At 40.2% G+C, this 17,423-nt stretch overlaps 2 protein-coding genes and 1 pseudogene across 2 annotated transcripts; 2 read left to right on the forward strand and 1 right to left on the reverse strand.

Moving 5' to 3' along the window:
- Window positions 1-175: 175 nt before the first annotated feature.
- Window positions 176-8,702, forward strand: LOC146376060 (transcobalamin-1-like). The gene is made up of 5 exons (XM_084947250.1): window positions 176-288; window positions 710-804; window positions 923-1,058; window positions 1,505-1,620; window positions 1,726-8,702. Exons 2-5 carry the CDS (start codon window positions 738-740, stop codon window positions 1,818-1,820), a joined length of 414 nt encoding a protein of 137 aa, XP_084803376.1. The 5' UTR covers window positions 176-288; window positions 710-737; the 3' UTR covers window positions 1,821-8,702.
- A 3,783-nt stretch (window positions 8,703-12,485) lies between these two features.
- Window positions 12,486-13,615, reverse strand: LOC146376061 (uncharacterized; annotated as a pseudogene).
- Window positions 13,616-14,410: 795 nt separating this feature from the next.
- On the forward strand, window positions 14,411-16,833 carry LOC146376062 (uncharacterized). The gene is made up of 4 exons (XM_084947360.1): window positions 14,411-14,891; window positions 15,049-15,178; window positions 15,767-15,882; window positions 15,996-16,833. Exons 1-4 carry the CDS (start codon window positions 14,717-14,719, stop codon window positions 16,055-16,057), a joined length of 483 nt encoding a protein of 160 aa, XP_084803486.1. The 5' UTR covers window positions 14,411-14,716; the 3' UTR covers window positions 16,058-16,833.
- The last annotated feature ends 590 nt before the right edge of the window (window positions 16,834-17,423 follow it).

Genomic DNA, 17,423 nt, shown 5'->3' on the forward strand with positions numbered 1-17,423 from the left:
AGTCTTTTTTCAGTGCTTTAATGTAATGTTATAACTTCTAAAGGTTTAATGCAATCAGGCATGCAGATACATTTACTGGTGGGTGTGGGGATCCAAAGGCAGTCTGTCAGGAAGTATTTTTCTGTATCATCATTGGTTGTTTCTGTGTAATGCTATGTGAGGCATAGAGGTGTAAAAGTTCCTTATCTAGTTGAGCTTCAACTTGAGGAGGAGGAACTGTTCAACTGAAAACTTACCAACCTCCACTGGTGCATTAGTTGTATTTGTTGGAAGGAGTAGGTGAAGAAGGTAAGATTTTTCTAACTGGACATATATGTATATATATATATATATATATATATATATATATATATATATATATATATATATATATATATATATATATATATATATATATATATTGAATAAATCATTGTTCATTTTAATGTAAAAAGAAATTTTAAAAAAAGCTAAATAACCAAGCTCTTTGTCATTGTTGACTAAAAACAGCCAACGGTGATTATTATACTTTTATTGTGTTGCACACTGACCACTTAGAAAAATTTTAGTGATTTACTGATTATCAACATTTAGTTAATCGTACTCTTACTCTCATGTACCTAAAGAAAAAAAAAAAAGACTAAGAGGTTTTTATTTGCTTTCCACAATGGTTAGATTTATGCATTCCTGATGAATATTTGTGTTCATGTTTGCATATCTAACTTTTTAGGTGTGAATTGTGTTACCCACCAGTCAGAATGAAGAAGCCTGTTTTCCTCTCTGCAGCCCTGCTGCTGCTGGTTTTTGTTTGGCAGTCAGCTCAAAGTAAGCTTCAGTGTAGCTAAATTAAAAAAAGAAAAAGAAATGTAAAAATGTCCTTAAATAGTCACGTAGGCTGACCAGTCGCCTTTATTGTTTTTCTGCTCTTCATCTTTGCATACAGGTAACGATAACACTTACTTCAAAGTGGTGGTTAATACGCCACCCTATAGCATTAAGAACTACAACACTTATACTGCTCCTAATGGAAGCCTCTTCGGTGGACTGATAAGACTGAAAATGTCAGACCAAGGCTTTGAGTAAGACCATCTAATCAGCTATTTCTTTTCTAGAGGAAGCTATACAGTCTCTCTTGTTCCCTCAATGTGTAATTCTAATTGAGACCCTGTGTTTCTGGGTGTGAATTTTTGATTGTCAGATGACCAATTGTTTTCTCCTATTTGTTGACATTTAGTCAAGATGAAACAGCTTTGCTGACCTTTACAAACAATTCTTCACACTTTCATCTGATCATCGTAAACTACAGAAACCTGCATGTATTTAGAGGACAGTCAAAAACCACATCACATCTTTAGCTTCAACAAAATGCCTTCCTTTCATTGATGTTTCATAAGTCTTTATGAGTTCTGAAGAGTGTCGGTGCTCTTGTACTTTTGCAATTACAATAACCTTCTTTTGAGCTTCGCAGTTATTTCAAAAACTGTGCATAATTTTGTCCATGAAAAGTCATACCCTGTGTTTACAGCTTTGAATACAAAGTAAATGATGACTATGGACCATTCCTCATCAGTGTGAATGGCTTGGCAGGAAATTCATCACACTACTGGCAACTGCTGAGTGGTATAACCTCACTTGATGTTGGTGAGTGAACCATACTTACGATGTGTTAAATAAGCTGAGGTCAGACATTTGATGCACGCAGTCTGGCTTGTCCCATTATAATATTCTCTTAATTTTTTTTAACAGGTATAGGATGTTACCTTCCAAAGGCAAATGAAGTCATCACCCTTAAATACACCTCAACACAACAGGATCATCTGAAATCTCATTCTGACTTATAGTCAACCAACATGTTTGGTTTTTGGCAGGTTTAAGTTAATACTTAGTTTTTGGGTAATTTTTCTGTTTGGAAGCTTTTCATGACAAAATGTGTCTAATCATAAGTTGGTAGCCTATCACTGTCTTAGTTTCTTTGACTGGGTTTGTGTTAGACTTAATGAATTAAGATTACAGCTTTTATCTACACGTCTGCCACAGTGTAGTAACCTGAAGTAACAGAAAACTCCATTGGTTACAAGAGTAGTCAGTAAAACATATTAAAGTTTAAAGACATGCAACATTTGCATATTAGTCAACTGAAGTTCTTGAACTGTTTTTTAATTTACTGCCTTTATGGCAACTTTTATTGTGTTTGAGAGTAATTAGTAGTTTCTCGACTTGCCCCTGTGTGCCATAATTTTACATTCAAATTCCATTGTTTGAGAGGTACTTATGTACTGACAAGGGATATCAGTTTCAGTGTAAAAAGATGGTGTGGTTATACAGTAGACTCTCCAAAGGATGCTGGCCAGGAAAAACAGCCAATAAAGGCAGCTTAGCTTCAAAATGGCTTCTGCATTCTATCAATCCAGTTATCAACAGCTTGGGAGCCAGGAGGCTTCTGAGATTGACTGGGAAGCTGACCTCCTCTTGGACACCAGCAAGTCTCTAAGATCAGCTGTGAAATTACAACTATTTTTGAGCTTTTGGGGGTTCCTATGGGGTTGTGAGCAGAATAAGAACAAATTAATTGCTTAATAATTTTTGTATTAGTGCATTACTGTTGAATAATTGTTGAATAAAAGCCTCCACTAACCACTCTGGTTTGGTGAGGAAAGGGGAAAAAAACAGTAAAATATGGTGCTAAAGGGGAAAAAATAATAAAAAAAAAATTCAGAGCTCTGAGAATATTTTTTTTTGTCAATCTACCCGGGTAGTGTGTGTATGTGTGTGGATAAGCCCAGTGCTTATCTGTAAAGTTTAGTAGAATCTTTGTTCGCCATCCTCCTGGGTGGAGCGATACGTCTCTGGAGAAGAACTGCACTGGATTCACATTCTAACTGTTTCTCGCATTATGTCACAACAAAGTAAAAAAACAACAACTGGAGAATGGGATGTATGGTGAGCAAATCCCCATAAGTCTTTATCTGTCAAAGCCTTAACACTTATTTTTTTTAAAGTATTCACTCCGGTGAATACTTTATGCTCTGTTTTTTTTCCTGGCTTGCTGTCTATCTGCTTGCACTGCAATTATTCTTATTACCTCATAATGCTTTGCAGGACAACTATAGTACCATCACTGCACTAAAATTGGTACTGCATATATTAAACATTAAAACTGGCTTGAATAGCAGTGGATAACTTTGAGAGGGTTACATTCTCTTCCTCTTAAGCCGCATGCATGTGGAACTTTATACTGTTTCAGTGTCCTGGGGATAAGTTGATCTACGCTACGTACACTGTCAAGGGTCAAGGCTCAGGTGAAAGCTTGATCTAACCCAGAGAATGGAGTGCATGACTCTCACTAAAGGATTTCATAACGTTGGATAAGTTAGCTTCTTTGGAGCTGTCCTCTCCCTTGATGACCTCCTTAGTCCCACATGCTCTTCATGATTAGGGACATCTTTAGAGAGATTTGGTTCTCCTCTTCTCTCTTCCTCCATAACATTGATTTTTTTGTTGCTTACTTCTGTAATCAAAGTATGAGTATCACCCAACCTAGTTAAGCAATATTCAGATTGGTTGTCTTCAGCTGGACTGATCTCATGCAGGGGCGATCGCTGAACCTAGTCCTTCTCATTGTCTTCATTCTGGGCCGCCATTGGTTGGAATTTGTGAAATTTAGAGTAGAGAGCTCTTGACTCAACTCAGATTCAACAGGCTGAGGCTGATCAATTAGTCCCAAAATGTCTCCTGTAGATTACTTTTTGTGAACTTTTACTCCAGCCAGTCTTTCTGTGACTGCAATCTGGTCGGCTTCTTATGGTCCATCTTTTAAATGATGAACATAAAGGGCATAACATTATAAAACTGCAAAACAAGAACCCACCAGGCAAGGTTGACTGTAGAGGCTCAACCATCAGGGTTGTATCAGATGTTGTTGTGATCTTCCTTGCATATCCAGTTAAGGACATTTTTTTCCTGCAATGACAATGATGCACTTTTTGCTCTGCAGCTTCAATTTCCCTACTCTGCTATTGTCTTGATGGGTTTTGAACCTGTGCTAGAGATGCTTCACCAGTGGGGGCTGATGGATGTGTTTTTCCTGTAAAGAATGATTTTGCTGAGCTTTCCCTAACCCAGCTGTTTCATACAAAATATCCAGGTTATTAGTCCCCATCAGCAAGGGCACTTCTATGTTTGTCCTGTGATCAGGAACCACAAGAACTGTGTCAACTTCAGCTGATTTCTCCATGACACCTTCAGGGAAATGGATGGTTGCGGATATATATCCCAGATAGGGCACTTCCTGACCACCAGCGCCTTCAATGTCCAGCAAATCCTGGATGGGAAAGATTTTCTGACTTGAAAGGTTCCTGTCATAAAAGGACTTTGATACTGTGGTTACTTGGGAACCTGAATCAAATCTGTTACACTGAATCCCTTCAATGAAGACCACTGCAGTACACTGCAGGCCAATAAACCTTTTTGGAAGACGGTCAAAGAGTAAATGGGCTTGGGAATGGCTTCAGCATGTGATTTCTTCTTTGTCCTGAAATCATATGGGACATCTTGGCTCATTCCCGGGGGCAGTCAGTCCCTGCACCCAGTTTAAATGACCATATTTGGATTCCCACTTTCTTTGCCTCTCTTTTAACTCTTTGTATTTCTGATCAACCAAGGTCTTATTTAGAGGATCTTCACTCTTTCTGGCTATATGATCACACTTAAAACAGAACCAAGGTTTTGGTTTGGGTTTAGGTGCTATTTGTTGGGCTTTTACTGCAACTGGAGTTTTAGTAGAGGAGGCATTTAGGGTGGAATTTATCTTATCAGCATGTTTTTGTTTTCTTTGTTCTTTCTTGTTGTTAAGTTGGATTTGTAACTCAGTTACCTGCTTCCTCAAATCCTCTGTTTGAAAACTATGAGGATTTAAAAGTTAATATTTATTTAGGATTAGTAGGAACAACCTAAAGTCAAGTGCAGTAATCCAATAAAGTAATCCATTGACAGGTGGTCTGAAATTCCACTGCTGCACAGTGAATAACAGCTCCTGATAATTAGTTTGCCGAACTTTATTTCTCAAATTGTAAACAAATAGAGCACCGAGTCCTCACTCAAATATGCCACACGTGCACTAATTGTAGAATTTACGCACAAGGAATTTAATTGTGTCCGTAAAATGAATTTTTTTTCTAGTGCATTCGTTATGACATATTATTCTATACACTCTTTGTCCAAGTTACAAATGCATCTCAATAGTACACAGAGGTTAGATGAGGTGAAACACAAATTTTCTATCACAATAAAGAAATGTGTGCTTCAAACATAAAATAACACCCTCATCCAACCAAGCTGTAGATTTTTCAGTTTATGAAAACCAGTCTAAAGTGAATTCAGTTTGAGCTCAGTTTTGGTCCTAAATCTCCAAAAAAAACCCACTTGTCTGATTGTCAGTTTACAGTGCTGCTGCTGCTTGCTCCTCCAACTGTCATGAACGAGTGAGTGATGAAATGTTTCTCTCACTGAAACCCATTGTGTCCAGTTCAGTTGAGTCAAACTTTTGAGGGTAAATAGTTGTTAGCTGTTTAAATGCTCAATGAAGTTGAACGGTTTTCTCTGTCAGCGACCCTGAGCCTAGATCAGGCTCTTTGCATTCGCTTTTTCAGCCTTCTGCCAGCACTCTGTCGGCCATCATCTCCACGTCTCATCTCTCAATCTCCATTCACGCAACCTTCATCTCCACCTGCAGCGTCTAGGCTCTGGGGGTCCTGCTGTAATCCCTTTCACAGCAGGGGTTCTGTTCTGCAAAGATGGGCCATCGCAGTCTAACCGCCTAACATCTATATTCTGCTCATCAATAAATCATGTTCCTTCTTTCTAATGATCTGTCCTAATAATAGGCTACATTAGCTAATGTTTTTGATGCTATTTAGAGAACAAATTTCTAAATTTGTAAGTCAAAAACATCAACCCTGCATTATCAGAACATTTTGAACTTTTGCTATATTTCAGTTAAAGTGTGCATTAAATCTGCATCACTGATTTGTGTCATGTCAGTAAGAATAAAGCAGGCTGGGCGCAGTACAGGAGCAGGAAATGATACTGTACTGTAGAGAGAGCCAATTTCAAGTTAAAGTCAAAAAGGAAGGAAAAATACACTGAAAATTCTTCTAAGACGTTTCGGTACCAAACCAGAAATAAGGTTAAACCCACGCAATGTCCTTTCTGTCAGCAGCACACCTTACCTTTGTGAAGCATGAATGCTATGAATGGTAACAACAATGTGGTATTCATTTTCCAAATGATACAGCTCCACATCAGAGTATTACCATTTCTCAACATAACTATTGCATTTGAGACTGTTTGATTGTTTCATTACAGTGATCTAACTATCAAGCAATAAAAGTGTTCAATTATGTAAAGAAGAAGGCTGAAGTCTGACAAATCACTTAGGTGTTAAATTCGTGGGTCGAATTCGAACCTGCAATTTAACAATGAAATGTAGAGAAAATGTCAGATGTAGCAAATTAAAACTCCTATGCAATTTAATATACATGGTCACCTTTTGTCATTCGATAACATCCATGGTTAGTCAACACAGATTTAAGCTTCTCTTTTTTTGATTGCACAAGTAAAGGGCTTGGTTATTTTTCTGTATCATCATTGGTTGTTTCTGTATAATGCTATGTGTGGCGCAGAGGTATAAAAGTTCCTAATCTGTAGTTCAGCTTCAACTTGAGGAGGAGGAACTGTTCAACTGAAAAGTTACAACCTCCATGGCTGCATTCTTACACATTTATTGAAAACAGAACGTGAAAAAGGTAAGAATATCTTTAAATATCATTGATATTAAACAAAAGCAATTTGCCTTTGATCTACTAACATACTAAAGCAATTTCCATGTCTCCTTTTTTTTCAAAGGCACAGTGTAGCACCCTCAAGGATTGACGTACGCACGATGTAGTTATAAAACAGGGTTTATTCTGGTCTTGGCAACCCGTGAGAACTGCTCACGGACAAAACAATAAAACAAAAACATCACATCAAAATGCGCTCTTGTACGTAGTGTCAATCAATCAAAAATCCTTAATTACAGAAAATAAAACATTTAAAATACACAAACCCCGTGAGCTGACATCCAGGAGGTGCTAAATAGTCCTTTATGGCCTTATTGCCTTATCTTCCATCTTCTTTGTCAATTATTTCCACTCTTTAAACGATATTTTCTCCATGTGTGGAGCTAACTGTGAGCTGCAGCATGCAGACACCATGTGCGCTAGCAAAAGAAAAGTGGCTGGGTGGAGACCCAAACAGCAAAGCTGTACCCTACACAGTTCACCACCAGAGGGCGCAAAGGAACAAAATCCAGACATACAGCTTAACAAATATCAAATGCAACAAACATCAAATGCAACAAACATCAAATGCAAAAGACCGTTACACTCCCACCAATCACTTGTGATTAAAAAGAATAAAGTATTGCCTATGAACTAATGAACGGCTTTTGAATGAACTATCATGAATTATCCTTTAAGCAGAGTGCGGTGGAGAATCTTCTTCCGCTTCCATCAGAATGACTGTCTTCTGAATGGGTCTTTCCAGGTGCACAGGTTTGGAGGTACGTTTTCCTGCTCTATCCAGGGTTGGATCACTCAGCAGCAATTTCACCTTCCTCACTTTTCCATCCTTTCCAGGATACACGTCAATGATCCTTGCCAACTTCCACTGGTTGCGTGGAGTTATCTCATCCTTCAGGAGGACAACATCATTGATCTTAGCATTTCTGTGCTCTTTGGTCCACTTCTGTCTGCCTTGAAGATTTAACAAATACTCCTTTTTCCACCTTGTCCAGAAAGTGTTGGCAAGTAGTTGAACACGACGCCACCTCTTATGGAGATAAAGATCTTCTTTCACAAACCTTCCTGGAGGTGGAGAGATGATTGTGGACTTCATGGTTAGTATGTGATTCGGTGTCAAAGGTTCTGGGTTTGATGGATCACATAGTTGGTCAGTAGTCAATGGTCTGCTATTAATCACTGCCATGACTTCATACAGGAATGTCTTCAGAGTGGAGCTGTCGAGTTGTTTGGCTGATTGTTCCAGAATGGACATGAGAACACTTCTTATGGTGCGAATTTGTCTTTCCCAGACACCACCCATATGACTAGATGCTGGGGTGTTCATGAGAAACTCACAGTCCAGTTTCCCTAGCTTGGCTTGATCCATTTCCTTAAATGCTCCAATAAACTCATTTCTAGTGCCGACAAAATTCGTGCCTTGATCGCATCTTATCTGGCGAACTGTACCTCTGATGGCCATGAATGCACGTAAGGAGTTGAGGGAATCTGTAGAGAGATCGTCAAGCATTTCAAGATGCACTGCTCTGGAGCACATGCAAGTGATTAGCAAGCCATAACGCTTTAGCTCCTTGTGGCCTTCTTTGACATAAAAAGGACCAAAGCAGTCCATCCCACAGTAGGTGAATGGCGGTGTGGTCTCCATCCGATCCTCTGGGAGGTCTGCCATCTTCTGCTGCTCTGTGCGCCTTCTGAACCTTCTGCATTTTACACATTTATAGATGTAAGATGACACAATCTTGCTGCATCCAAGAATCCAGAATCCGTTAGCTCGAAGTTCATTCATGGTGATCCCTCGTCCTTGATGGTATGTCTTCTCGTGATAATGTTTGACCAGTAATGCCGACACGTGACTGTCTCTTGGCAGGATTGCAGGATGCTTGACATTGGGGTGCAAAGCTGCATGTGTTAAGCGTCCGCCTACCCGAAGAATGCCTTGGTCATCAAGAAATGGACATAACTTGTGTAACTTGCTAACCTTGTCTTTCATCTGCATCACATCATGATGTTGCAAGGTTTTTATTTGCTGAGCAAAGGCTGTTTCTTGAACCATCTTTATGATTGTTAACTCTGCTTCCTTTCTCTCTTGTAGGCTACTGATGTCGTGTGATCTACTCTTGTGATCCTTTGCTTCTTTCACATAGCGCTTGAGTCTAGCAACTGCCTTAATCATCCTCGACCAGTCGGAAAACTTGTGTAAGCGATCTAACAGTGACCTTTGTTCCTCCACTTGTATCTTGTCAACTTGAACCTTCTTAACCTCCGGGTCACTGGTTGATAACTCTCCCACCTTAATTTCCCCACTGGGTATGACCTTCTGCCAAAGGAGGTCTGGGCCTTTGAACTAGTTTGATGCTACAGGTTGTTCTGCTGTGAGGCCTCTTGAGGCGTGGATTATCTTCGGAAGTTACATACCTCCATTGGGTTGAATCTGTGCTTTGTTTGATGCGTTCCACTCGGTTTGCAACAAACACATGAAATCTTCTGGCTTCATTGCTGAGGTATCCGAGTACCACCTTCGAGTCAGTCCAATACCTTTCTTCTGAAATTTCCATTTCCAATTCCTTTTTCAGCATGTCACCAGTGCGCACAGCAACAACGGCCGCCGACAACTCAAGCCGAGGTATAGTTGTGACTTTGGTTGGTGGAACTCTTGATCTTCCCATCACCAATGAGCAGTGGACTTCACCAGTTGTGCTTACTGCTCTGAGGTAAGTGCACATTCCATATCCAGATGCACTTGCATCAGAAAAATGATGAAGTTCGTAGTGCTGTGCCTTGAAGTTCGAAGGAATGTAGCATCTGTGAACCTTTACGTCTGCAAGGTTTCCCAGGTCACGCAACCAATACTCCCACTGAGGTCGAAGTCTGTCAGGTAAGTTATCATCCCAGCTGAGTTTATCTCGACACATTTGTTGCAAGATCTACTTTCCCAGCAGAATGAAAGGTGACACAAACCCAAGTGGATCGAACACAGAGGCGACTGTGGCCAATACTCCTCTTCTGGTGAGTGGTTTTTCCTTAACAACTACTCTGAACTGAAATTGATCTGATGCCACACACCATTGTACGCCAAGTGCTCTTTCCATATGTACTTCACCGAGTGCCATATCTAGCTCTTTGGGAGCTGCAGCGCATTCTTCTTTCGGAAGCGAAGCTAGAACTTTGGTGCTGTTTGAGATGAACTTGTGCAACCGAAGTTTGCCCATGCTGCAGAGTTCGCGTGCTTCATTAACCAGCTGTATTGCCTGATCTTCAGTGTCAACACTTGCTAGTCCGTCATCAACATAGAAGTTGGTTTTGATGAACTTGATGGTTTCTTCATTAAAACTTCCTTCCCCTTCAGCTGCAAGATGCTTGAGGCCATAGTTGGCGCAACCTGGAGAAGATGCTGCTCCAAATAGGTGTACCTTCATCCTGTAGACAGTGAATGGAGTTTCAAGGTCACCGTTCTCCCACCACAAGAACCGTAGGTAATCTTGGTCACAAGCATGCACATGGAATTGGTGGAACATGCGTTCGATGTCACACATGAAAGCCACTGGGCCTCTTCGGAAGCGACACAAGACTCCGAGCAAGGTGTTTGTTAGCTCTGGACCAGTGAGGAGATGGTCATTTAAGGAAGCGCCTTGGAACTTGGCAGAGGCATCAAAGACGACACGAATCTTTCCGGGTTTTTGTGGATGATACACACCATGGTGTGGGATGTACCAAACTGGTGTCTTGTCAATGTCTTGCTCTGTGACCTTTTCAGCATCTCCATGGGCTAGGATCTCATCCATGAATTTCTTATAGTCCATGTAGTACTGCTTGTTACTCTTGAACCTTTTTTCTAAACATTTGAGGCGATGAATAGCACATGCCTTGTTGTTTGGTAGGTTCGGCCTTTCACTCTTAAATGGGAGTGGCATTTCAAAATGACCATCCTCCTTGTGCCTAATGCCGGCCTTCATCTTTGTTAAAAATTTGAGATCTTCTTGAGAGACCTTTGTGTCTTCTGGTGCTTTCTCAACAAAGTCAGACTCCAACATCTTTAGGACCTCTGTGGGAGAGATCATTTCCTTTATTTGAGTTCTGTAGACATAGTGAACCTTGTTGGTGAGATTTGAAGAGGGATTAATGTCAGGCACCACTTCCTTCACAATGACTTGGTGACTTATTCCGAAGGCGTCTCCATAATCGAGACATGGATTGCCATAACCCACAATACTCCATCCCAGATCAGTTCTTTGCGCAAATGGCTGATTTTCCTTTCCAGACACAACCTCACGAGGAACAAGTGCTTGGGGGCAGTTGTACCCAATCAGCAGACCAACATCACAGCTTTGTAGTGGAGCGATCTCACTTGCAATGCATTCAAGATGAGACCATGCCCTAGCTGTTGCAGGCGATGGAATGTGATCTCGGTTTGCGGGAATAAAGTCTCTGGCATACGTCACTGGTAGGGAAATGGTCTTATTTGAGTAGAACCCTCTGACTTGTAGACCTGAGAGCTTGCGACAGGACACAACTGTGTTTCTTGAAGACATGGTAGTGAGCTTTAGCTGAGTCGATTCACCTTTGATATGCAGAGCTTGTGCCGTTTCTTCAAGAATAAAGGTCGTATCGCTCTGTGTATCAAGGAGTGCGTACACAAGAATTTCATGCTCTGGCTCACCTTTGGTTGACACCCATACTGGAATAATGGAAGATGTGTGAGTGTCGTCAACATTCTGCGTGACTCTGTTAGAAGTTGCTTCACTTGTTGTTGGTGTGACACTGTTGTCTTGTGAGACATCTGAGTTCGTTTGTCTTGTCCTGTCACTGTTCTTGTGTGGATTTCTCCTTGTTCTGTCTTCCTTCGTGCGATTGTCATGAAGACATGTTGGATGTCTTTCATTACATGTGTCACAGGTTTCTCTCCCTTCACAATCCTTGGAGCGATGACCAGAGTTCAGACAGCCAAAACATAACTTCTTGTCTTGAACAAACTTTAGTCTCTCAACAATGCTCTCATTTATGAACCTTCTACACTTAAGTAGGCTGTGACCCGACCTTTCACAGTACGCACAACTAGCACTAACAGTCCTTTCATTTGAGTTAGTTGCTAGCACCTTTGCTCCATTGCCTCTGTTCCTTGTTGTTTTTGCCCCTTCAGTTTCACTTGGCTTCAGAGCAAAGAGAGATGTTATGGGATTACAGGCAATTTTGGCTTCCCGTGAGATGAAATCTATAAATTGGCTGAAGCTTGGAAAGGTGTGAGTCTCTTCTTGCACTTCTGTAATCTTTCTGTTCCACCTTGAAGTAAGCCAATCTGGAAGTTTTGCGAGCATTTTTTGGTTTTCATTGCAGTCATTGAGCACTTCAAGCCCCTTCATTTGCGACATGGCTGTCTTACAGCAGCAAAGGAAGTCAGCAAATGCTTGAAGTTCCATACTGCCTTTAGAGCTTATCTTAGGCAATGCATGAAGTTTGTCTCTGAAGGCCTTTGCTACGAGGAAGGGATTGCCATACCTCTCTTCGAGAACTGTCCATGCTGCATAGTATGCAGACTCTGTGCCAAGCGGGAAGTAGCATTCTATTGCCTTCCTTGCAGGTCCGCTTACATATTTCTTCAGATAATAAGTCTTCTCTTCAGTTGGTATATTTTTCCTGTCAATCAGAGTCTGAAAGGAAATTTTCCAATCATTATATCTGATAGGGTCGCCACTGAATATTGTTGGCTCTGGTACCGGAAGACAACTTGCATTAAGAGACACTGCAAATGCTTTGACCAGATCTTCTGTGTTCACCTCTCGGTGCGGTGTCACATTTCGTGGCGAGGAACACCGTTTCAAATGCTGGTCATTGTTTTCAGACATTACTTCATTTTTCTTATCAGATCTGTGGTGAAGTAGGTTGTATATTTCTTCATCTGAACATTCACTTTGTTCATACACCCGCTGTCGAGCCTTTGCTGCATTCAGCTTTTTTACAGTCTCAAGTCGCTCTACTTCTCTGCGCTTAGCTTCTAGAGCCTTTTGTCTTTGTGCTATTTCTGCTTCTTGCCTTTCAATTTCCTTCATATGGATTTCTTGTTCAAGCAGAACTTGGAGAGCAGCCTCATTTGCTGCAACTTCAGCAGCTGCACCTTGTCTTTTAGCCGAGAGCCGGCTGGAGAGTCTAGAGGAAACCCTCGAATGAGAAGAGAGCTTAGTGTGGTGTGACTTAACACTCATCCCGTCTGAGGCTTCTAACTTAGGCATAGACTCAGTCTCCTTCCATTTTTCATCCCTTTGACTTTTCACATCTGAGGCTACGGATTTAGATGAAGACTCAGTGTCCTTCCAAAGTTCTTCATCTCTTTGAACCTCCGCACTACTTGGGCTTGGACACTTTCTTACAGATTCGATAATTGTCTTTGTTATGGCTTCACACGTATCCATCCTTCGTCTTGTGTCACTATCTGGAGATTCAATACGTCTCAAGTCATCATAGGCAGCATTCACATCCTTAGAAGCACTCAAAACCTTGGAAACATGTTCTTGTAGCAGATCCTTTGAGCATTGACCATCTATAGCTCCTTTGGCATCCTTAATGACAACCTTCCACTTCTCATAGCGCACACTGAAACGATGTGCAGCCTTCTTTATGTGCTCACCGTACAGTTCTTTGCCCTTTTCCGTCAACGTACGGACTCGTTGGCTCTGTCGTGCTCTTTGTGAGGTAGTAGAAACATCATCAGCTGTGCCTTCAACTGCTTGTAGTTGCTCATCTGCAGAAAGTTGTTCCACATCACCCTTTTCACTGACTTCTGGATTAGCCTCAAACTCTGCCATTGTTGGAGGGGTTTGGGTTTTTTTGTGTATCTTACTTAGCCTTAATGTAAAGGTGCAGCAGCTTAAATTTGATTTGGTAGTTGAGGAGCAAATGAATATTAATCTACGTTTACTGTTACAACTTTAAAGCACAGTAATTACTATTACTCCTTAAACATCACTTAACGTGTATACTTAAGTCACATTACATATCTTGTCCAAGCCAGTAATACTGTTTCTTAGAGCAACTGCTGAAGCCCACCATATGCACAATGCACAGGTTACTCATCACAACATTAACTTAACACTGTATGAATATCAGTCACTTAAACAGCAGAAATGTAAACAATGAGAAAGAAAGAAAAAAGAAGAAATATTCCAGTCCTTTGTTCATTTATAAAAGGAAACTTATCTTAATTATTTTTACAGTCCTTTTCCTTTTTATTTCTCTTTCTTGTGGTTAATTATATTGAGTCCTTTAACTGAGGCAACACTTATTTTCGGGGCACCTGACTGTCCTGCGGGGCTGCGTCCTTCATCTACCCGTGCAGAGCGGAGTTCTCACTGTAGCACCCTCAAGGATTGATGTACGCACGATGTAGTTATAAAACAGGGTTTATTCTGGTCTTGGCAACCCGTGAGAACTGCTCACGGACAAAACAATAAAACAAAAACATCACATCAAAATGCGCTCTTGTACGTAGTGTCAATCAATCAAAAATCCTTAATTACAGAAAATAAAACATTTAAAATACACAAACCTCGTTTTACTGCTCTGTGCGGTTCTGTTACATTTTTCATGTTTTTTTTACAAATTTTTGTCACCATTTTATCATCTGCTAACATCTCTGATTAGAGTAGGCTACACTCACAGGGATAATATGTTAGGTTTATCAAGCAAGAAAGCTTAACTTTGTTGAACTTCCTTAATATTGCACACCTCACTTTTAGAAACGATGGGGAGATGCTGACAATCGGAGCAATGCCAACATCCCAAACACTGGTTGTGAGAACAAATACCCTACCAGTACCGATTATCAAGTGAACCTTTAGTTGACTTGATAAACTCACGTACCAAATAAAAATAATAATAAAACATTAAGAGGTTTTATTCCATTATAAATGCTGTATTTGGGGATGGTGATACTCAGTGTTCAGGAACTGCTTTCCACAACGCATGTTTGTGTTCATGTTTGCATATCAAAATTTTATGTTTGCCCTGCAGTTGAAATGAAGAAGCCTGCTCTCCTCTCTGCAGTCCTGCTGCTGCTGTTTTTTGTTGGGACATCAGCTCAGGGTAACCTTTAGTGTTTTTTTTCCTGTGTTGCTAAATAAAAAACAAAAAGAAATGCCAAAAAATCCTTGAATAGTCACATAGATTAATCGCCTTTATTGTTTTTCTGCTCATCTTCTGTAAACTAACTTCACCCTCCTTTGTTGTTTAACAACTCAAGGTAACACTAACTTCAGAGTGCGGGTGAATGTGTCACCCACTAACATTAGGACCTACAGCACTTTTACTGCTTATAGAGGAAGCCTCTTCGGTGGACTGACGAGACTGAGATACTCAAACCGAGGCTTCAAGTAAGACCATCACATCAACTATTTCCTTACTAGAAGAAGCCATACATTTACTTTTGTTCTCTTAATGTTTAATTAAAATTGAGACCCCGTATATCTGGGTGTGAATTTTTAATTTCAGATGACTAATTGTGCCCTGGAATGTTTGTTGACATCTTAAAAAAACAAATCTTCATACTTTTTTCTTACAGTAAACCACAGAAACCTGTATATGTACAGTACAGTCAAAAACCACATAACATCTTTAGCTTTAAGAAATGCCTTCCTTTCATTAATATTTCACATGGCCCCATATGAGCAAGCACTTGGCGACAGTAGAAAGATAAACTCCCTTTTAACAGAGAAGAACTTCGCACTGAACCAGGCTCAGGGGGACCCATCTGCTGTGACCTGCTGGGTGTGAGGGGAGGGAGACAGGACAAAAGACGCACCGTGGAAAAGAGCCAGAGATTAATAATAACTAATAACTGAATGCAGAGTTCTGTGTAAAAACATAAAGAGTGAAACTATTTGCATTGTTAAAAAGGATTTCATAGTTATATTAAAAACTGTCCACTTCACTCTTTAAAAAGTCATTCCCTATGTTTCCAGCTTTCAGTACATACCACATGATGACTATGGACCATTCCTTCAGAGTGTAAATGGTTTGGCAGGAAATTCATCACACTACTGGCAACTGCTGAATGGTACAACCCCACTCAATGTTGGTGAGTGAACCAATCTCACAATGTGTTAGACAAGCTGAGGTCAGACATTTGATGCACACAGTCCAACTTGTCGTATTATATAATATTCTCTGAACTTTTAAATTTTTTTACAGGTATGGGATGTTACCTTCCAACTGCAAATGAAGTCGTCACCCTGAAATACATGAAAATTTAAGACCATCTAAAGTCTTATTGTGACTTACGGTCAACCAATACGCTTTGATCTTTGGCAAGTTGAGGTGAATAATTGACTTGTTGTGTCATTTTTTTTGCTTGGGAGTCTTCTAATCATAAATCAGTAGCCTATCACTAGCTTAGATTCTTTTACTGTGTTTCTGTCAGACTTTATGAATTAAGATTACAGCGTTAATCTACAATTCTGCCACAGTGTAGTAATCTGGAGTAATAGAAAACTCCATTAGTCACAAGAGCAGTCAGTAAAACATATACAAAACAACAACTTGAACTGTTTTTTAATTTACTGCCTTTATGGCAACTTTTATTGTGTTTGAGAGCAATTAGTAGTTTCTCAACTTGCCCCTGTGTACCATAATTTTACATTCAAATTCCATTATTTGATGCTTACAAGTGGTCTCAGTTTTACTGTAAAAGGATGGTGTGGTTATACAGTAGACTGCCCAGAGACTGCTGGCCAGCAAAAACAGCAAGGGGGGTCAGCTGCTGACTCCACGTCAAAATAGCTTCTTTATCCTGCAAATCAAGTTATCAACAGCTTGTGAGTCAAAAGGCTTCTGAGATTGACTGGGCTGCTGACCTCCCCTATTTTTGAGCTTTTTGGGGACTCCTAGAGCGGTGTGAGAGGGGCAAAATAAGATCAAATTCATTGCTGAATAATTTTTGTATTATTGCATTTTTATTGTTGAATAAAATGTTACTGATTATTAGTGTTATCTTCCTCGGGCATTAAATAAAGCATGTAACTTGTAGTCCAAGTAAAATGCTTCTAGCCTTGGTTTGTTTTATTTTTAGACAAGGTTTATTTAAAGTGTTGTTAGCATGTCCACCATTATGTATCCTAAAACAATGACAGCTCTAGACCAGGGTTGTCAAAAATCAGGCCAGAGGCCAGAAACGGCTGTGAGATTATCATACTATCTTATGCCACCTTATCCTTCTAATCAAATAATTGTTGAATCATTATACGGCTATAGGCCACATTATGCCTTGGATTAAAAATTATGAAATCATTACACTGTTTTATGATCCATTATACTGCTGAGTTATAAGAAATGCTCTTTGTGTAGAATCATGGCCTTCCTTTTCTGATTACAAAGAGAACAGAACATACTGTAGAGGTTTTCTGCCCCATCTCATCAGGCAGAGATAAAACAGGAAGCCAAAGCCGTCACTTAGGCGCCGTAAGAGAGAAAGAATGTGGATGTTTAGGTTTTATGACTTTGGAGGGGGGCTGAAGCTATATGAATGTGAGAAACGGTCAGACACTTCGAGATCTGGCGGACACCCTCCTGTCCACATCTCCCGTCCGGATGTTTATGCTCAAAGTGTTGTATGGAATAATG

The sequence above is a fragment of the Perissodus microlepis genome, chromosome 12 (genome assembly GCF_051167445.1).
Source record: "Perissodus microlepis isolate ML-2025 ecotype Zambia chromosome 12, ASM5116744v1, whole genome shotgun sequence".
Lineage (NCBI taxonomy): Eukaryota > Metazoa > Chordata > Actinopteri > Cichliformes > Cichlidae > Perissodus > Perissodus microlepis.